General features: G+C 38.3%; 1 protein-coding gene across 1 annotated transcript; it reads right to left on the bottom strand.

Annotated features, from left to right (window-relative positions):
* Positions 1-15,305: 15,305 nt before the first annotated feature.
* On the bottom strand, positions 15,306-15,773 carry LOC139181029 (histone H2A type 1-C-like). Its single transcript, XM_070783744.1, has one exon. The coding sequence runs from the start codon at positions 15,696-15,698 to the stop codon at positions 15,321-15,323; it is 378 nt and encodes a 125-aa protein (XP_070639845.1). The 5' UTR covers positions 15,699-15,773; the 3' UTR covers positions 15,306-15,320.
* Between the last annotated feature and the right edge of the window lie 6,722 nt (positions 15,774-22,495).

The raw sequence follows: 22,495 nt of genomic DNA, 5'->3' as shown, positions 1-22,495 counted from the left end.
TTATAGTGATGTGAAAGTCATAAAATCCAATTGTGAAATCTGTTCTCTTTGTTCTGAAGCCTTTCTTCCGAGTCTTTCCAGCTTCAGTAGGAGTTCTGCTAGGCCTCAGTAGATGGTGAACAATCCTGAATTTGTGCTCAGATTTGACTGAGCAACTTTCTCAAGAGATCACAAGATACCTTTATCAGGGTTTTGTTATCAGTGTTAATTCACATTGGATTCTCTAGAAGCAGACTTTGAGATAGAATTTGGCATGAGAGGTGTTTGTTTAAAAAGGAAAAGGAGCAGGATTTGGCTGAGAGAGAAACTGAACAGCAAAGCAGGCCTGGGAGAGCCTGGGGGGTACTTACAGGTGCCCCCAGAGACAACCCTTCAGAGCTGTCCCCCATTTAAGATTGCCAGATTTAGTAAATAAAAATACAGGATACCCAGTTAATTTGAATTTCAGATAAACAACAGGCAACTTTTTAGCATAAGTATGTCCCATGCAATATTTGTCCCATGCAATATTTTGTCTGCCAACTCTACTCTCATTGGATCAGGCTGTCTGAATCTTTATTCCTGAATTTTGATCAGTCATTGACTGTGGGCCAGCCCAGGAAAAGTATGACCTTGGAAAAGGTGGCTCTCTGCAGCAGATCCGATTTAAGTTGTCCTCTCTCAGGCAGACCCTAAAGGAAATGAGAGCTGGGGCAACAAACCTTTCCTTGAAGGGAGATCTTGGAGGCTTATATCTGTGTTCCCTACAGATTCATAACCAAGAGAAGTCTTGGCATAAACTTAAAGTTACAGATAGGGTTATAACAAAGGAACTCCAGCAACTCCACACTTTGCTGCTTAGTGATGGACTCGTGTTGGTACTGCAAATGAATAAGTTAACAACAAAGCCCTTTTCAGTTAACTGTGAAAGCAGTGAGGCTGAGAATATATCCATGGAAGAGACATCTGAACTGAGGAGCTCAGAACAGGGCCAACTTTATGGATGTGTGACTACTGCAGTCGCCCAGGGCCCCATGCTCAGGAAGACCCTGCATTTGGTTTCTTGCTTAGAAGTTTCTGTCTTACAATTCTTAGTCATTTTATCTTTGATCTTTTGTTAGTGAAATCTGATGGGACAATGGAGTGTGCCTGTGAGCAGAGGACATGAATACACAGTATGACTGTCTGCCATTCCTTATGTCCTCATTCATGAATAAGTTTGAGATACACCATGAGCACAGAATTCAGGTGGATTAACTCTACCTGGGAGTTCAATGAGACTCAAAGTGAACAGAAGGTACATAGACTACATCTATGACTGATGAGCCCCCAAAGGACATATTTCTACTTGAATTAGAATTTTGACTTCAGAAAGAACACATTTATATTCTAAGAAATACAAATGATCAAGGAGCTCTACCATGTTCTTTCTTACTCACATTATTTCCCTGTATTAGCTAACCACTTATGCTGAAAATGATGACATAGAAAAGGAAAGATGGAGCAGCCCACAGTTGTTTTTTCTTTTCTCTCAGATCTAAACTCATCAGTAAACTAAAGGGAGAGTGTTGATAGAATGTATGTGTATCAAGAAGTAAAATGATTGTTTCCATGTTATGACTATTGTAAGTAGTGTTGTAGTGATCATTGGAGAACATGTCCTTTTGAATTATGATTTTCTCATGGTTTATGGTCAGTAGTGGGATTTTGCATTGCAATACTATATGGGATAGCTCATATTTTTAGTTTTTTAAGGAACCTCCATACTGTTCTCAATGTCCAACAAAAGACAAATAGATAAAGATGTGGTACATATAAACAATGGAATGTTACTGAGCCACTAAAAGGAACAAAATAGGGTCATTTGTAGGGACATGGATGGACATAGTCTGTCATGCAGAGTGAAGTAAGTCAGAGAAAAACAAACATCATGTATTAATGCATATAAGTGGAATCTAGAAAAATGGTACCAGTTCAGTTCAGTTCAGTTCAGTCACTCAGTCATGTCCGACTCTTTGTGACCCCATGGACTGCAGCACATCAGGCATCCCTGTCCATCACCAACTCCCGGAGTTTACTCAAACTCATGTCCATTGAGTCAATGATGCCCTCCAACCATCTCATCTTCTGTTGTCCCCTTCTCCATCTGCCTTCAATTATTCCCAGCGTCAGGGTCTTTTCAAATGAGTCAATTCTTTGCATCAGGTGGCCAAAATATTGGCGTTTCAGCATCAGCATCAGTCCTTCCAATGAATATTCAGGACTGATTTCGTTTAGGATGGACTGGTTAGATCTCCTTGCTGTCCAAGGGACTCTCAAGAGTCTTCTCCAACACCACACTTCAAAAGCATCAGTTCTTTGTAACTCAGGTTTCCTTATGGTCCAATTCTCACATCCACACATGACTACTGGGAAAACAATAGCTTTGATTAGATGGATCTTTGTTGGCAAAGTAATGTCTCTGCTTTTTAATATGCTGTCTAGGTTGGTCATAACTTTTCTTCTAAGGAGCAAGCGTCTTTTAATTTCATGGCTGCAGTCATCATCTGCAGTGATTTTGGAGCCCCCCCCCCCAAAAAAAAGTCTGTCACTATTTCCACTGTTTCCACATCTATTTCCCATGAAGTGATAGAACTAGATACCATGATCTTAATTTTCTGAATGTTGAGCTTTAAGCCAACTTTTTCACTCTCTTCTTTCACTTTCAACAAGAGGCTCTCTAGTTCTTCTTTGCTTTCTGCCCTAAGAGTGCTGTTACCTGCATATCTGAGGTTATTGGTATTTCTCCCGGGAATCTTGATTCTAGATTGTGCTTCTTCCAGCCCAGCATTTCTCATGATGTACTTTGCACATAAATTAAATAAGCAGGGTGATAATATACAGCCTTGACATACTGCTTTCCCGATTTGGAACCAGTCTGTTGTTCCATGTCCAGTTCTAACTGTAGCTTCTTGATCTGCATACTGGCTTAGTTTCACTGAGTTAGACAAGGCTTTGAACGGTTCTAAGAAGACCTACAAGACCTTTTAGAACTAACACCCCAAAAAGATGTCCTTTTCATTATACGGGACAGGAATGCAAAAGTAGGAAGTCAAGAAACATCTGGAGTAACAGGCAAATTTGGCCTTGGAATACAGAATGAAGCAGAGCAAAGACTAATAGAGTTTTGCCAAGAAATGCACTGGTCATAACAAACACCCTCTTCCAACAACACAAGAGAAGACTCTATACATGGACATCACCAGATGGTCAACACCGAAATCAGATTGATTATATTCTTTGCAGCCAAACATGGAGAAGCTCTATACAGTTAGCAAAAACAAGACCAGGAGCTGACTGTGGCTCAGACCATGAACTCCTTATTGCCAAATTCAGACTTAAATTGAAGAAAGTAGGGAAAACCACTAGACCATTTAGGTATGACCTAAATCAAATCCCTTATGATTATACAGTGGAAGTGAGAAATAGATTTAAGGGCCTAGATCTGATAGATAGAGTGCCTGATGAACTATGGACTGAGGTTCGTGATATGGTACAGGAGACAGGGATCAGGACCACCCCCATGGAAAAGAAATGCAAAAAAGCAAAATGGCTGTCTGGGGAGGCCTTACAAATAGCTGTGAAAAGAAGAGAAGCAAAAAGCAAAGGAGAAAAGGAAAGATATAAGATCTGAATGCAGAGTTCCAAAGAATAGCAAGAAGAGATAAGAAAGCCTTCTTCAGTGATCAATGCAAAGAAATAGAGGAAAACAACAGAATGGGAAAGACTAGAGATCTCTTCAAGAAAATTAGAGATACCAAGGGAACATTTCATGCAAAGATGAACTCGATAAAGGACAGAAATGGTATGGACCTAACAGAAGCAGAAGATATTAAGAAGAGATGGCAAGAATACACAGAAGAACTGTATAAAAAAGATCCTCACGACCCAGATAATTACAACCTAGATAATTACTGACCTAGAGCCAGACATCCTGGAATGTGAAGTCAAGTGGGCCTTAGAAAGCATCACTACGAACAAAGCTAGTGGAGGTGATGGAGTTCCAGTTGAGCTATTCCAAATCCTGAAAGATGATGCTGTGAAAGTGCTGCACTCAATATGCCAGCAAATGTGGAAAACTCAGCAGTGGCCACAGGACTGGAAAAGGTCAGTTTTCATCCCAATCCCAAAGAAAGGCAATGCCAAAGAATACTCAAACTACTGCACAATTGCACTCATCTCACACGCTAGTAAAGTAATGCTCAAAATTCTTCAAGCCAGGCTTCAGCAATACATGAACCGTGAACTTCCATTGTTCAAGTTGGTTTTAGAAAAGACAGAAGAACCAGAGATCAAATTGCCAACATCCACTGGATCATGGAAAAAGCAAGAGAGTTCCAGAAAAACATCTATTTCTGCTTTATTGACTATGCCAAAGCCTTTGACTGTGTGGATCACAATAAACTGTGGAAAATTCTGAAAGAGATGGGAATACCAGACCACCTGATCTGCCTCTTGAGAAATCTGTATGCAGGTCAAGAAGCAACTGTTAGAACTGGACATGGAACAACAGACTGGTTCCAAATAGGAAAAGGAGTTCTTCAAGGCTGTATATTGTCACCCTGTTTATTTAACTTCTATGCAGAGTACATCATGAGAAACGCTGGACTGGAAGAAACACAAGCTGGAATCAAGATTGCCGGGAGAAATATCAATAACCTCAGATATGCAGATGACACCACCCTTATGGCAGAAAGTGAAGAGGAACGACAAAGCCTCTTGATGAAAGTGAAAGTGGAGAGTGAAAAAGTTGGCTTTAAGCTCAACATTCAGAAAACGAAGATCATGGCATCTGGTCCCATCACTTCATGGGAAATAGATGGGGAAACAGTGGAAACAGTGTCAGATTTTATTTTTCTGGGCTCCAAAATCACTACAGATGATGATTGCAGCCATGAAATTAAGAGACGCTTACTCCTTGGAAGGAAAGTTATGACCAACCTAGATAGCATATTCAAAAGCAGAGACATTACTTTGCCAACAAAGTTTCGTCTAGTCAAGGCTATGGTTTTTCCTGTGGTCATGTATGGATGTGAGAGTTGGACTGTGAAGAAGGCTAAGAGCCGAAGAATTGATGCTTCTGAACTGTGGTGTTGGAGAAGACTCTTGAGAGTCCCTTGGACTGCAAGGAGATCCAACCAGTCCATTCTGAAGGAGATCAGCCCTGGGATTTCTTTGGAAGGAATGATGCTAAAGCTGAAACTCCAGTACTTTGGCCACCTCATGCAAAGAGTTGTCTCATTGGAAAAGACTCTGATGCTGGGAGGGATTGGGGGCAGGAGGAGAAGGGGACAACAGAGGATGAGATGGCTGGATGGCATCACTGACTCGATGGACGTGAGTCTGGGTGAACTCCGGGAGTTGGTGATGGACAGGGAGGCCTGGCGTGCTGCCATTCATGGGGTCGCAAAGATTCGGACACGACTGAGCGACTGAACTGAACTGAACTGACCTGCATACAGATTTCTCAGGAGGCAGGTCAAGTGGTCTGATAGTCCCATCTCTCTCTTCAAGAATTTTCCACAGTTTGTGGTGATCCACAAAGTCAAAGGCAGAAGTAGATGTTTTTCTGGAACTCTCTTGCTTTTTCAATAATCCAATAGATGTTGGCAATTTGATCTCTGGTTCCTCTGCCTTTTCTAAATCCAGCTTGAATATCTGAAAGTTCATGGTTCACATACTGTTGAAGCCTGGCTTGGAGAATTTTGAGCATTACTTTGCTAGCCTGTGAGATGAGTGCAATTGTGCGGTAGTTTAAGCATTCTTTGGCATTGCCTTTCTTTGGGATTGGAATGAAAACTGACCTTTTCCAGTCCTGTGGCCATGGCTGAGTTTTCCAAATTTGCTGGCGTGTTGAGTGCAGCACTTTCACAGTATAATCTCTTAGGATTTGAAATAGCTCAACTGGAATTCCATCACCACCACTAGCTTTGTTCATAGTGATGCTTCCTAAGGTCCATTTGACTTCACATTCCAGGATGTCTGGCTCTAGGTGAGTGATCACACCATCTTGATTATCTCAGTCATGAAGGTCTTTTTTGTATAGTTCTTCTGTGTATTCTTGCCACTTCTTAATATCTTCTGCTTGTTAGTCCATACCATTTCTATCCTTTATTGTGCCCATCTTTGGATGAAAAGTTCTCTTGGCATCTCTAATTTTCTTGAAGAGATCTCCAATCTTTCCCATTCTATTGTTTTCCTCTATTTCTTTGCATTGATCACTGAAGAAGGCTTCCTTATCTCCCCTTGCTATTCTTTGGAACTCTGCATTCAAATGGGTATATCTTTCCTTTTCTCCTTTGCCTTTCACTTCTCTTATTTTCATAGCTATTTGTAAGGCCTCCTCAGACAACCATTTTGCCTGTTTGCATTTCTTTTTCTTGGGGATGGTCCTGGTCACTGCCTCCTGTAGAATGTCCAAACCTCTGTCCAAAGTTCTTCAGGCACTCTGTCTATCAGAGCTAATCCCTGGAATCTATTTGTCACTTCCACTGTGTAATCATAAAAGATTTTATTTATTTCATACCTGAATGGTCTGGTGGTTTTCCCTACTTTCTTCAGTTTAGGTCTGAATTTGGCAATAAGGAGTTTATGATCTGAGCCACAGTCAGATCCCAGTCTTGTTTTTGCTGACTGTATAGAGCTTCTCCATCTTTGGCTACAAAGAATATAATCAATTTGATTTTGGTATTGACAATCTGGTGATGTCCATGTGTAGAGTCTTCTCTTGTGTCATTAGAAGAGGGTTTTACTATGACCAGTGTGTTCTCTTGGCAAAAGTCTGTTAGCCTTTGCCCTGCTTCATTTTGTATTTCGAGGCCAAATTTGACTGTTACTCCAAGTATTTCTTGACTTCCTACTTTTGCATTTCAGCCCCTTATAATGCAAAGAAAAATGGTATACATGATCCTATTTCCAGGGAAGGAATAGAGACTCAGACATAGAGAACAGACATGTGGACACAGAGAGAGAATGGGAGGGTGAGATAAATTCGAAGATTAGTATATATAAGCAGAGACATTACTTTGCCAACAAAGGTTCGTCTAGTCAAGGCTATGGTTTTTCCTGTGGTCATGTATGAATGTGAGAGTTGGACTATGAAGAAGGCTGAGCATCGAAGAATTGATACTTTTGAACTGTGGTGTTGGAGAAGACTCTTGAGAGTCCCTTGGACTGCAAGGAGATCCAACTAGTCCATTCTGAAGGAGATCAGCCCTGGGATTTCTTTGCAAGGAATGATGCTAAAGCTGAAACTCCAGTACTTTGGCCACCTCATGCAAAGAGTTGACTCATTGGAAAAGACTCTGATGCTGGGAGGGATTGGGGGCAAGAGGAGAAGGGGATGACAGAGGATGAGATGGCTGGATGGCATCACTGACTCGATGGACGTGAGTCTGAGTGAACTCTAGGAGTTGGTGATGGACAGAGGCCTGGCATGCTGCAATTCATGGGGCCGCAAAGAGTCAGACATGACTGAGCGACTGAACTGAACTGATATACACTGTTGCTGTTATTCAGTCATTGTGTCCAACTCTGCAACACGAACTGCTGCATGCCAGGCTTCCCTGTCCTTCACTCTCTCCCTGAGTTTGCTCAAACTATGTCCATTGAGTCAGTGATGCCATCCAACTATCTCATCCTCTGTTGCTCCCTTCTCCTCTTGCCCTCAATCTTTCCCAGCATCACGTGTAAAATAGATAGCTAGTGGGAACCTGTGATAGGGCACAGGAAGCTCAGGTTAGTGTTGTGTTGACATAGATGGGTGGGAAGAGGGGAGGGGCTAGGAAGGAGATCCAAGAGGGAGGGGACATTTGTATACATATAGCTAATTTACTTCATTGTACAGCAGAAACTAACACAACATTGTAAAGCAATTACATTCCAATTTAAAAAGTCAGTAAAAGAGAGAAGTGAGATAAAAACAGTTGTTAGTTTTTACAGTGTTTCCATTTTTCTGGTAAGAACAGAAATATACATGAATATACTTACTATGAAACATGAATTGTGATTTCAGCTATCCTACATGAGTTAACTACTCTTATATCTGCATTTAATACTAACATCACACAAAATAAACATAAACAGTAATATTTATGTTAATTGTTTACAATTTTAATTTTTCTTTACTTAGAATGACATTAAATCGCTGATTAAAAAAAAAAACAATGGCAAGCCTAGAGAGAAACTGCAGGAAGAAAGAAAAAGGCTTTATTTTTTAACACAGTCATTTTTTCCTGTGTTTTGAACAGGGGGCTCTGCATTTTCCTTTTGCACTGGGGCCTGCAAATTATGCAGTGAGCTTTAGGTCAGAGAAATGGAATCAGCAAGAATAAACGAATGGTGTGGGGCAGGATCCTGAAAATCAGTTTTAGGAGAAAACACTGGTTTTCCACGACCATGACTATCTGTGGATGGACCTGCACTACTTTTAAAAATTTGCTTTCATAACTTGTGACTTAACCAGCACTGATTTTTCTCTCCTCGTTCTGTTATCCATTTATTGAGATTTTTTTGTGGATAAAGCAATGAGCTAAGAAATATGAAGGAGGACAAAGTGGGGGTAGGCTACAGGGACAATACCTTTGAGGAGTTTGCATCTGAATAATATAACTTTTCTAATTATTTCTAGATTCTGAGATGGACCTACATCACAGCATGCATGCACATATACAAACACATATTTACATCTGCCATTTTCCCTTCTTCTTTTAATCATATTTTCTCCCTCTTCATCCCAGATCACCAGTCATTTCTATGGTAGTGATGATGGTGGTGGTAATAATGATGATAACGATGATAGTGAACATTATTCTGAATACTTTACACATGCTGATTCAGTTACTCTTAGCAGTAACTGAGCTATGAAGTGAAGTGTTAGTCACTCAGTCATGTCTGACTCTTAGCTACCCCATGAACTGGGACTCACCAGGCTCTTCTATCCATGGGATTATCCAGGCAAGAATACTGGAGTGGGTTGCCATTTCTTTCTCCAGGGGATCTTCTTGACCCAGGGATCGAACCCAGGTCTTCTGCATTGCAGGCAGACTCTTTACTGTTTGAGTCATCAGGGAAGCTCAGCTGAGATATATACCCTTTCAGTTTCCATTTTACAAAGAAAGAAACTGAAGCACAGAGAGGTTGCTTCACAGAACTCTCTTTCCTAAAAATAGACTGCCCAGGGCAAGCCTGCCATTGAGGCTGGTTCCCTTTTGCAATAGCCCTTTTCTCTTTCTACAGAAAAGAGGCTCTCGTATTGAATCTTATTATCTCCAGGCTCATTGCCCTGGAGTCCAACACACTCCAGAGTGCCAACCAAAGGGTAATTTAAAGTATCGGTAAAAGTGTTGAGAAAGTGAGTGACTTTTAAGACTGGGCAACAATATTCTTTACATTTCAGGGGTTTCTAATTCTCTGTTGTGAATGTAAGTGAAGGACGACCTAAACAGGTTACCAACTGATAGACTATTAAGAATGATTCGTGATGACAGATCAGAATTTTAATTTTGTCATGTAACTTAGAAGGCGTTCTAAGAGTGGAGTGGCAATTTTATAACAAAGCTACTTCAATTCCCATCTTCTTATTTAAGTGACAAGTTTTATTAGTATACAAATGGAACAGAAGAAGCAAATTTTTGTTGCATCTTGTTTCATTCTAAGGATAAGGTGCATTCATTCATGGATTCATAAACTGATCATGTAAAGATGATTTTAGCTACCTTATTAAGAAGTGTATTTCCATTAAGATTATGTTTTTATGTTTAATAATTATTTGTCAAAACTATATTTGTTGTTTTCAATCAGTTTTAAAATGATGATTGTAATGATATTTCAATCCTGAAGAAAATTTTAATATGTAATGCCATCTGATCAAAGGAAATTAAAAAAAATAGACTTCAATTTCAATACAATATTTATTGCATAAAAGAAAAGTAGGTTAATTAGTAGAAGGTCTTCAAGGAAAAATATATTACAGTACCTAAAAATTCTGAGAGAGAAGGCACCAGAAATAGAAAGTAAAAAATAAAAAATGTAAAATTTCTGACAGTTAAAGAAGACTTGTTCACATAATTTTTTAAGTAAATTATAGTGATTCCTTTCAGTACCTTTAAGAGTGATATAATAGTTTGTTTCAAAATGGCAAAACTTTAAATATCTCCTTTGCACATACTTAACATTCTAATGAAAACATTTAAAGGTCAACTTAAAATTTGTGAAAGAGTATTTAGTTTAATAAAGCTTTTAAAAGATACATTAGCATAAAAGTTTGAAGGCCTCATGAGCTGCAAGAATTGTCTTGTAACCTAAGTATATTATTTCCTATTCATCTCTGTTACATACTCCTTCAGCTCTTTTTAATGCCCAGAGCATTCTTTGAAGTTGAAGAAAGCCCTGTGACAAGAAGGAAGGAAGTATGAGAGAAAGGGGTGATAGAAACCTGTCAATTGTAGTGTCTCCAGAGGGGACATTTAAATGAGTAATCAATTTTACTTTTTTGTTTATCATGTTCAGGAAACTTCTGGCCTGCTTACTTATTCAGTTTCAGAATTGCATCTCTCATAATTGCTTTTGGACCAGCATACAGCATTGATGAGTAAAAAAGTATTTACCTTGCAACTCCCCACTGGAATAGCTGTAAGGGAAAAAAAGAAAGAAAGGAGAGTAAGATTTTTTTATGTGAGGAAATTAAGCAGGACAGTGGCTTTCACCTTGAAAATGGAAAGCAAGATGAGTGACCGACAGAGGCATAATAACCAAGATACAAAGAATGAGGGACCAAACTAGCTGTGTGTTCTTAGTCATTTAACCTCTCTGAGACACAGTTTCCTCAAAAAAGAAGGAAAAACTGTCTTAGATGTCACTGTCAGGTATGAATGAGATTAAGTATGAAAAGCATGACAAAATACTCAATATTAAAAAAATATTGTAAGAAGTTTGTGAAGTTGGCCAGGAAAAAAAAAAAGAAGCATATTGAACTTATTGAAAAAATGAGGCCAGGAGATTTGCTTTAATATGTTATGGTTTTCCTTTTCTAAGCAGTGCCCTTTAAAAGCTATATGTTTATTTCAGAGATACTGTCATGGCTAAGACTTCTCTTTTGGGAATGTCTTCAAGATACAGTAATTTAGAATACTCTGTCTCTTCAAGAGTATTGATAAAGTTTTGGTTTTGAGATAATTGTAGATTCACATGCAGTTGCAAAAACAATAATAATGCAGAGATATATTGTATACTCTTTCCCCTGATTATAGCATCTTGTAAAACTGAAGTACAATATCACAACCAGAATATTAACATTGATAGAGTCCACTGATCTAATTCATGTTTCCCCAATATTATTTGTGTGTGTGTGTGTGTAACAAGACATATAATTTTGTAAAGAAAATATAGATGAAAAATTTCATAATTATCAGTCTCTTGCCTACCTACTCAGAATTTGAAGACCCTTAAAAAAAAATAGAAATCTTCAGAAGCTTCGCTGCTTGGTAAAATTGTCCTGGGGTTGGGAAAACCTTAATAAAATACAACATGTACAAACTGGAAAGGAAAAGTTTGACACATTGGAGCTTATCAAAATGAAAACCTGTATGGAGAAATACACCATTAACAAAACTTAAAGGCAAGATATAAACTGAGGAAAGATATTTGCTATGTATATAAAGGGCAAAACATTAGTACTGAAAATACACAGTAAGATTCTGTAAATGAATATGAAGACAAAAATACACTATTGAAAAATGAAGATTTTGGGCTAACACTTGATTCATGGAAACAGGAGTATAAACAAAGCATAAGTGAAAAAATGCTCAATTAGGGAAATACAAGCTAAAGTAACAAAATATTACCTCTTATTATTTGTAACAATTTGCAAGTTGATAATATAAGGTGAAAATGAAGAAAATAGTAATAATAACTCCTATTAATTGAGTGTTGTGTGTGAATTATCAAATTTAATCCTGAAATAAGAGCTCTGAGACAGGTGATGTCAGTGTAAGTTGAATGAGCTGCATTGAAGCTAGTATCTATCTATACCTCATGACTCAGCAATTTCACTTCTTAGCATCATCTTCCCTGGAGACCTAGTTGCACATGTGCACGAAGAATATGCAATAATGTTTACTGCAGCAGTGTCTGAAACAGTGAAAAATTGGAAAGGAACTAATTGTCCAATAATAAGAAAATGGTTAATTGTCTAATTCTAGCTTGAATGAATGAATAGAGCTATCAATACTAACATGGATAGATCTTCAAAATATATTGTTAAGTAGAAAAAGCAAGTTATAGACCAATATGATTTATGTTAAACACAGCATCAGCTCTATACATTTTACTATACAGCCTATGTACATGCATATAATATATATTAATCTTAATTAAACTTAATTTTTATTGAGAAAAAACTAAAGCTCAGAGAGTCTAAGCAACTTTCCGTTTGATATTTATGAGACATCTCAAAGCATTGTAATTACTGATTGTTTATGTGCAATTGAAGAAGGATACACAGGGATAAATCAGGTTGCTAATCTCAGTTCTGCTACTAACTGGCTGTATTATCATTGATAAGTCAGTTACCCCTCTGACTCTCATTATTCCGTTGAAAAATGGCAATTATAATACCCATTTCTCTTACAGGGTTGTTTTCAGGGTAAAATGGGGTATCATATATAAAGATCTTAGCACTATACCTGTAACAAAGGAGGCCCTTGAAACTTGGTAGGTATTTTTCTTTTTGAAGCTATTCTTCTTAATAACACTGAGAACGTGAAAGAGAAACAGCACTGGTGCTTAACTCTGGGAATGTTCAGTTTGTTAGGAAGAGATTTGTTATGAAATATTATCTTAGTTGAGCTTTTTTCATGAAGATAGGAAAGGTGTTGTAGGCTGTAGAAATAGGATACAGGAATGTTGGAATGCAAGCTGGGGTGAAACACAATTGGAAATTTGATGAGATACCTTTGGCTGAATCAAGAAGTGGCAGGGAGTGGGAGTTTGGGTAAGACTGTGAAAGAACTTGGTTGCCTTGCTGTAATATTTGAGTAATTCTACTGATCAAGTGGATTATTGAAGGATTTTAAATAGTCATGGTTAACCCAAGATGGCAGAATAGGACATTTATTGTAGGGGGTGGAGAGGGGGAGAAGTGAGATTGTGGCCAGGAGGGAAGAAGCCAAGTAGAGTCTGAATAGGAGGTTCAAACCAGTAATTAAAAGCATGGTACTTAACTACAAGGTCTAATGACTCATGTGTCATAAAACAGTAAGGAGAACCAGGGAAAAGTTAGAGGAGGCAGCTCATACAAAGAATTTGTATAGAGTATATTACAAATCCTGCTAAAAACATGATTGTTTCTTGTGGCAGTAGCCATGTATAGCTGAACTATAGTTGATTTACAATGTTTCAGTTATACAGAAAAAAAAATATATATGTGTGTATGTATTCTTTTTCAGATTCTTTTCCCTTATAGGTTATTACAAGATAGTAAATATAGTTTCCTGTGCTATACTTGTTGTTTATCTATTTTATATATAGTAATTTCATTCTTTTCTATGGCTGAGTAATATTCCATTGTGTGTGTGTCTGTGTGTGTGTGTGTGTGTGTACATCTTTTTTGTTTCTTTATCCATTCCTCTGTCAATGAACATTTAGGTTGCTTCCATGTCTTGGCTTTTGTAAATAGTCTTCAATGAACATTGGGGTGCACATATTATATATTTTAAAGAACTTAAGAGGATTCATTTTATATTTACCCAGATACTTACCATATCTATTGCTTCATTTCAGAAGATCCAGATTTCCTTCTGGTATCATTTCTCTTCGTCCTGAAGAATTTCTTTCAGCATTTCTTGTAGAGCAGTTTTCTGGTGACAAATTCTATTAGTTGTCCTTCATCTGAGAATGGACTTCCCAGGTGGTGCTAGTGGTAAAGAATCCACCTGCCTATGCAGAAGACCCAAGAGAAGTGGGTTCGATCCCTGGGTTGGGAAGATCCCCTGGAGTAGGAAATGGCAACCCACTCCACTATTCTTACCTGGGACATTCCACGGACAGAGAAGTCTGGCGGGCTGCAGTGTATGGGGCCACAGAGAGTCAGACATGACTGAGCACATCTGTTGTTGTTGTTCAGGCGCTCAGTTGTGTCCAACTCTTTGCAACCCCATGGACTGCAGCACGCCAGGTCTCCCTGTCCTTCACCATCTCCCGGAGTTTGCTCAAACTCATGTCCATTGAGTTGGTGATGCCATACAACCATCTTGTCCTCTGTTCTGCACATCTGAGTATGTCTTTATTTTGCCTTTATTCCTGACAGGTTTTTTTTTTTTTTTTTATGGATATTTAAGTTGGGGTTGGCAGTTCTTTACTTTCAGCATGTTAAAGATGTTTTACTGTCTTTTGACCTCCATGATTTTTGATGAAAAAATTGAAGTCATTTAAATCTTTATTCTTCTGCATGTCATGTCAACCTATCTGCTTTCAAGGATTTTTCTTTATCTTTGGTTTTCAGCAGTTGGATTATGATGTGTCTAGATTTATCCCTGTTTGAATTTTTCTGTTTGGGGGGTCTGATGATTTTCTTAAATTTATAAACGTATGTCTTTTACTACATTTGGGGAAATTTTCCTCATTATTTCTTCAAGTACATTTTGTATATCAGTTGTTTTCTCCATTTATTCCAAGACTCCTGATGACCCCTGTTATACCATTTGATATTATCCTACGAATCCCCAAAACTTTATTCAAATTTCATTGTTCTTTCTCTTTGTTACTTATATTATGTATTTTCTATTGATCTGTCTTCAGGATCATTGACTATTCCTTCTGTCATCTCCATTGTACGGTTGATTCCATCAAGTGATTTTAAAATTTCAGATATTATAATTTTCAGTTCTAGGAGATCTGTTTGATTTTATTCACAGCTTACACTTCTCTTTTAGCTACTTGGTCTTTCCATTTACTTCAAGCATGTTAGCAGGTTTATCTTTTCCTTATAAGAATAGTTTAGATATCTGTTGTTGTTGTTGACACTTCCAACATTTAGGTCTTTCAGGAATTGTTATCTAATGATTTTCATTTCTCTTTAGAAAGTGAAATCCCTCAGTCATGTCTGACACTTTGGGACCCCATGGACTGTAGTCTACCAGGCTCCTCCATCCATCCATGGGATTTTCCAGGCAAGAGTACTGGAGTGGGTTGCCATTTCCTTCTCCAGGGGGATCTTCCCAACCCAAGGATCAAACCCACATTGTAGGCAGACGCTTTTACTGTCTGAGCCACCAGGGAAGAGTGTAGTCACTCTTTAGAAGTGACTACAGTTTCTTTTTTTTTTTAATTGGCAGCAGCACCGCCTGGATGTTGGGCAGCACACCACCCTGAGCGATTGTCACACGACCCAGCAGCTTGTTGAGCTCCTCGTCGTTGCGGATGGCCAGCTGTAAATGGCGCGGGATGATACGGGTCTTCTTGTTGTTGCGCGCCGCGTTGCCCGCCAGCTCCAAGATCTCGGCCGTCAGGTACTCCAACACCGCCGCCAGGTACACCGGGGCCCCAGCGCCTACACGCTCGGCGTAATTGCCCTTACGTAGTAGACGATGGACTCTCCCCACCGGGAACTGGAGCCCCGCCCGCGAAGAACGAGACTTGGCCTTTGCTCGCGCCTTACCTCCTTGTTTGCCACGTCCAGACATAGCAAGTATAAAAAAAGGGCAAAAAACAACACAGCCTCTCAAAGTACACCAAGTCTCTAGAAGTGACTACAGTTTCTGTGACTCTGTGTTCTGAGCAAATTTTGGATTATACCATAGGCATTGTGAGTGTTCTGGTATACAGACTCTTGGTCCTGTTATAATCCTCTAGAGATTTTTTATTTTATTTTTGTTTGGTTTAGTAGGGTATCAACCCAGTTAGGTTTAAACCACAATCTCTGCATTAGCTGCTGTTGGTGGTGGGTTTCAATCTCAGTTCAGTTTCCTAGACCTTTGCTATGCTGGTTTGGATCTAGTCCACACATGTATAGTCCAAGAATGAGTCTGAGATTATTTGAGTTCATACACAAAATTAGGGAATCCCTTTCTTTGCATCTCTTCTCGCCATGGTTCTTCTTACACTCTATGGCCTGCAAAGTTATGTTTCTTTTTTTTTAATTTTTATTTTATTTTTAAACTTTACATAATTGTATTATTTTTGCCAAATATCAAAATGAATCCACCACAGGTATACACGTGCTCCCCATCCTGAACCTTCCTCCCTCCTCCCTCCCCATACCATCCCTCTGGGTCGTCCCAGTGCCTGGCCAGTAAGATTCAGTCAGCAATTCAAGAAATTAGACCTACTTTGGGGGCAAATCCATATAAGAAAAGAGATTTTAAAAATTCAGAAACTCTTCTCTCTGCAGGTCATTTCTCCAATTTTTTCCTTCCTTCCTTCTGCTTGCTATTCTGTATTCTGAGTCTTCAGGTAGGATTTTTTTGTATGCGTGTGTGTTGTCCTGTTTTCAGTTGTAATCAGCAGGATTGAACCTGTGCCCCGTGCAGTGGAAAGGCAGAATCTTAACCACTGAACCACTAGAGACTGCCACCCTATTTTTAAAATCATACTCATGTTAAAGTATTTGTTGAAATGTCCCATAGTATGATAGTCATTTGCTAATTGTTGAGCATATTGGTTTTCTTTACTGCCCAAAGTTTTGTTTTTTTGTTTTGGAATGTTGTTTTGTAAATTCATTTTGAGAAGATATCTTTGTTATATCTTTCTCCTCATTTCATTAATGCAATCTATAGCTTACAGTCTATGAACTATCCTAGCAACTTTCATGTAAGTATAGTACTATTACTACTATTAAAATAATAGCTAATATTTATATGTCTTATACTACCAGCCAGATTTTAGTTCAAGTGGTTTACATTTAATTTTTATACTTTAAACTTTTATATATGTACAAAGTATTTTGTTGGGATTTTGATAGAAATTGCATGAAATCTATAGATTATTTGGAGAGAAGTGACATATTTCCTGTTTAGTGTTCCAATACATGAGCACAAAATGTCTTACCATTTTGTTAGATCTTCTTTGATTTCTTTCATCCATATTTTGTAGTTTTCAGCACACAGTCCTGTACATTGTTGTTAGATGTATACCTGTTTCAGTTTTTGAATTAATGACTGTTTTTACACTTTTTGTTTCAATGTGTTCATTGCTAGTGTATAGAAATATATTTGAGTCTTGTATGTTAGATCTTGGTCCTTTGATTTTGCTGAATTCACTTATTAGTTGCAGGAGGTTTTATGGCTTGTTTGGGGGGGGGGTTTGGTTCATTCCTTGGGATTTTCAATAGAGACCATCATGCTATCTGCAAAGAAGGAGAGTTTTCTTTCTTTCTTTCCAATTTGAATGTCCTTTATTTCCTTTTCTTGCCTTGTGGAGCTGAGGAGAACTTCTATGTTAATTAAGAGTGGTGAAAGTGGGTATCCTTGCTTTGTTGCTTGTTAAAGACATTCTGTTTTAATCATTAAGATTGATGTTATCTGTAAAAGTTTTTATAGAAATTCTTTATCAAGACTAGGAAAGTCCCTTTATTTCTAGTTTACTGAGAGTTTTTTGTCATGAAGAGCTATTAAATATTTGTAAGATCCTTTTTTTTTGTCAATTGATATGATGATGTAATTTTTCTACCCAGTTTTATTTTTTAAACTTTTTATTTTATATTGGAGCATAGTTGATTAACAATGTTTTGATAGTTTGAGTTGTACAGCAAAGTGATTCAGTTATACATATATCAGTTCAGTTCAGTCGCTCAGTCATGTCCGACTCTTTGCGACCCCATGAATTGCAGCACGCCAGGCTTCCCTGTCCATTACCAACTCCTGGAGTTCACTCAGACTCACGTCCATCGAGTCAGTGATGCCATCCAGCCATCTCATCCTCTGTAGTCCCCTTCTGCTCTTGCCCCCAATCCCTCCCAGCATCAGAGTCTTTTCCAATGAGTCAACTCTTCGCATGAGGTGGCCAAAGTACTGGAGTTTCAGCTTTAGCATCATTCCTTGCAAAGAAATCCCAGGGCCGATCTCCTTCAGGATGGACTGGTTGGATCTCCTTGCAGTCCAAGGCACTCTCAAGAGTCTTCTCCAACACCACAGTTCAAAAGCATCAATTCTTCAGTGCTCAGCCTTCTTCACAGTCCAACACTCACATCCATACATGACCACAGGAAAAACCATAGCCTTGACTAGATGGACCTTTGCCCAGGAAAAACCATAGCCTTGACTAGATGGACCTTTGTTGGCAAAGTAATGTCTCTGCTTTTGCATATGCTATCTAGGTTGGTCATAACTTTCCTTCCAAGGAGTAAGTGGCTTTTAATTTCATGGCTGCAGTCACCATCTGCAGTGATTTTGGAGCCCCAAAAAATAAAGTCTGACACTGTTTCCACTGTTTCCCCATCTATTTCCCATGAAGTGATGGGACCAGATGCCATGATCTTCGTTTTCTGAATGTTGAGCTTTAAGCCAACTCTTTCACTCTCCACTTTCACTTTCATCAAGAGGCTTTTTAGTTCCTCTTCACTTTTTTCCATAAGGGTGGTGTCATCTGCATATCTGAGGTTATTGATATTTCTCCTGGCAATCTTGATTCCAGCCTGTGCTTCTTCCAGTCCAGTGTTTCTCATGATGTACTCTGCATATAAGTTAAATAAACAGGGTGACAATATACTCCTTTTCCTATTTGGAACCAGTCTGTTGTTCCATGTCCAGTTCTAACTGTTGCTTCCTGACCTGCATACAAATTTCTCAAGAGGCAGATATATGTACCTATTATTTTTCAAATTCTTTCCCAATTGGATTGTTACATAATATTGAGCAGAATTCCCTGGCTATATAGTAGGTCCTTGTTGGTTTTCCATTTTAAATATGGCAGTGTGTACATGTCAATGTCAAGCTCCCTAACTATCCCTACTCCCCACCCTTCCCCTCAGTAGCCATAAGTTCCCTCCCTAAGTCTGTGAGTCTGTTTTTGTTTTGTAAATAAGTTCATTTTATAATTTTTTTTTAACAATAGATTCCACATATATGTGATATCATATGATGCTTGTTTTTTTCTGTCTGACATATTTCACTTAATACGACAATCTCTAGGTCCATCCATGTTACTGCAAATGGCATTGTCTCATTCTTTTTAATGACTGAGTAATATTCCATTGTATATATGTACCACATCTTCTTTATACATTCTTCTGTCAATGGGCATTTAGGTTGCTTGCATGTCTTGGCTATTGTAAATAGTGCTGCAACGAACACTGGGGTGTATGTATCCTTTCCAACCGTGTTTTTCTCTGGGTATATACTTAGAAATGGGATTGCAGAATCATATGATAGTTCTATTTTTAGTTTCTTGAGGAACCTCCATATTATTTTCCATAGTGGCTACACTAATTTACATCCCCACAACAGTGCAGGAGGATTCTCTTCTCTCTACGCCCTCTCCAGAATTCATAGTTTGTGGATTTTTTTTTTTTTTTTGATAATGGCCATTCTGACTGGTGGGAAGTGATATCTCATTGTAGTTTTGATTTGCATTTCTCTAATCATTAGCTGTATTGAACATTTTTTGTGTGCCTCTTGGCCATCTGTATGTCTTCTTTGGAGAAATGTCTACTTAGGTCTTCAAAGTAAACCATAAACCGAATGAAAAGACGTAGAATGGGAGAAAATAATTGCAAATGATGTGACTGACAAGGGATTGGTCTCCGAAGTTTACAAACAGCTCACACAGCTTAATATTATCAAAACAAACAGCCTAGTCAAAAAATGGGCAGAAGCTCTCCCCAGTTTTAAATGCACTAATACTTGACCATTCAACTTTGGTGATGATAAATTAGAGAAAATTATTCATTTTCCAAAAGGATTGAATTGCTTCAGTAAGTATTCTAGTACATTTAAATTTAATGTTTTTATCTTATTATATTAAAAGGGGCAACTTAATTGCTAATATACCTATTCATTATTACTGATTACATTTTCCAGAATTTTCCAGAACATAGGGTTTGACAAGAGTTTGGACTGTATCTGGATGTGAAAAGCCAGTATAGATATATAAGTTGGAGATCAAAATTTTGAATGTCTCACACATTTCAATGGTTTATGGATTTGCTAGAATAGAATATTTGAAATTAAACCATTCCAGAATGTCTCATGGATTATAGGCACATAAGACTCATAAGAATCAAGAGACAATAAGGAGCAGCTTTTATCCTCACAGTCTTTAAATCAAGCTTCTGCCTGTTCTTGTGGTGTATTAGGTCATCCACTGGAAATGATTACTAACCTGCCCTGAAGTCTTTATCCAAACCACATTTATTTTTATTTTTGTTTTTAACACTCAGTTTAGAATTAGTGGGATGATTTGAGAGAATGGCATTGAAACATTATAATATCATATATGAAACGAGTCGCCAGTCCAGGTTTGATGCACGATACTGGGTCCTTGTGGCTGGAGCACTGGGACGACCCAGAGGGATGGTACGGGGAGGGAGGAGGGAGGAGGGTTCAGGATGGGAAACACGTGTATACCTGTGGTGGATTCATGTTGATATATGGCAAAACCAATACAATATTGTGAAGTTAAAAATTAAAATAAAATAATAATAATAAAAAAAAGAATTAGTTCTGCCAATAGAATCCTGGGCTGCCTGAGACGTGTGTGTGTGCACTCATGCACACGTGCACACGATTCTGTACCTTTTTGAATTTCCAAGCCTATACTTGCTGATGGATATTTTTGCTGATTAATATTTCCACAGCCTTTCATTTCCCTGAGATTTAGTAATGCCTACTTATGATTAATTTTATTGGCCAGTTATATAGTCTGAAATCAGACTTACTATAAAATTAGTCCCTCAGTTTGCAATTTGGCAATAAATAGTTTGACCTTTTTTTATTCATTTTGCTTCTGTCTCTTTCTTTTAGGTTGAGCAAAGTTTTACTTTTCAGTTTAGGGTTATACATAACCCATGTTCACAAAATAGGGTAATGTCATACAGTTTTGTGTTTTATAATTCACCTGAAATTTACAACATGTGAATGGTTTGTCTTTCTCACGTAGGTAGAGAATATATCTCCAGATCAGTGGTTTGCAAACTTGAGCATGTATCAGAAATACCCTGGAGGATTTATTCACACACAAATCGCTGGACCACAGCTTCAGAATTTCTGATTCTGTAGGTCTAAGGTGAGCCAGAGAATTTACATTTCTAACAAGTTCCAAGTGATGCTGAAGGTGCTTCTTCAAGGACCACACTTTGAAAACTCATTCTAGGAGGATGGGAAAATGGGTTTTAATCCTGGTTTGGGGTGCAAATTATCTGAGTGAGCTTAAGCAAGCAATGAGCTTCCCAGGTGACTCTGGTAAAGAATCTGCCTGCCAAGCAGGAGATATGGGCTTGATCCCTGGGTCGGGAAGATCCCCTGGAGAACGAAATGGCAACCCACTCCAGTATTCTTGCCTGGGAAATCGCATGGACAGAGGAGCCTGGCGGGTTACGGTCCTTGCGGTCGCAAAAAAGTCAAGCATGACTTGGAGACTCAAGAGCAGCAGCAGCAGCAGCAACAGCAAGCAAGTCATATATATTCTATTCTTCAGTTCCTTCATCTCATAATTAAGATCAGTGATACCTGGTCAGCCTGCTTTGTAGAGTTATTGGGAAGAGCCAGTTTAATAATACATATGAAAGGTTTTTTTAATTAATTTATTTTAATTGGGGGCTAATTACTTTACAATATTGTAGTGGTTTTTGCCATATATTGACATGAATCAACCATGGGTGTACTTGTGTTCCCCATGCTGAGCCCCACCTCCCGCCTCCCTCCCCATCCCATAAATTGAAAGAAATAAACACCTATATGAAGTTGTTATATATTTTTAGAAGTTCTAAAAAGAGAGAATAATAATGTAAGAAATATTCACTTAAAAATAACCGTGGCTCACACAATATTTGCGATTTTATGTCCTTCATATTTCCCCCTCTCTTTCCAGTTTTAGAGCACATCAATGATTGCCTTTTGGTTTTTATCAAGCAGCAGATAAGTGGTTGGTGAATCAATAAACTCTTTGGCCTTGAGTCTCTGATTTTGCTTTTCCCCAAACATGTTCTCTTGGTAGCCTTCTGTTTTCTCCAGATGATTATAGCAGAAATATTTCACAGGGAATGGGATGACATTAAGCTTCAATATATTGCTTCTTTTTCCTAAACAAATGCTCTTATCACTAGAGGACAATCCTACCTTAGTCAATGACATATTAGTTGATATAAAGGTGTTCCTGTTAGTCTCTTTCAGCTATTCATGTTTCCTACCTATAAATCAGTGAAAGGTGCAATATGAACTTGATTGCTTAGAAAGACATGAAGGCAGGGAAGATAGGTTGCATTTCAATACTAAATATTAAAGGACAAGCTTGCCATCAGAGCCATACCATTTGCTTTACTTGATCT

Source organism: Bos indicus, chromosome X, assembly GCF_029378745.1.
Source record: "Bos indicus isolate NIAB-ARS_2022 breed Sahiwal x Tharparkar chromosome X, NIAB-ARS_B.indTharparkar_mat_pri_1.0, whole genome shotgun sequence".
Taxonomy (NCBI): domain Eukaryota; kingdom Metazoa; phylum Chordata; class Mammalia; order Artiodactyla; family Bovidae; genus Bos; species Bos indicus.
Note: the sequence above shows the minus strand (reverse complement) of the source record. Positions and strands in the feature narration are given on the sequence as shown.

Excerpts from the sequence above, each read along its gene's own strand:
- LOC139181029 (XM_070783744.1), bottom strand. The coding sequence starts at position 15,698 with ATGTCTGGACGTGGCAAACAAGGAGGTAAGGCGCGAGCAAAGGCCAAG.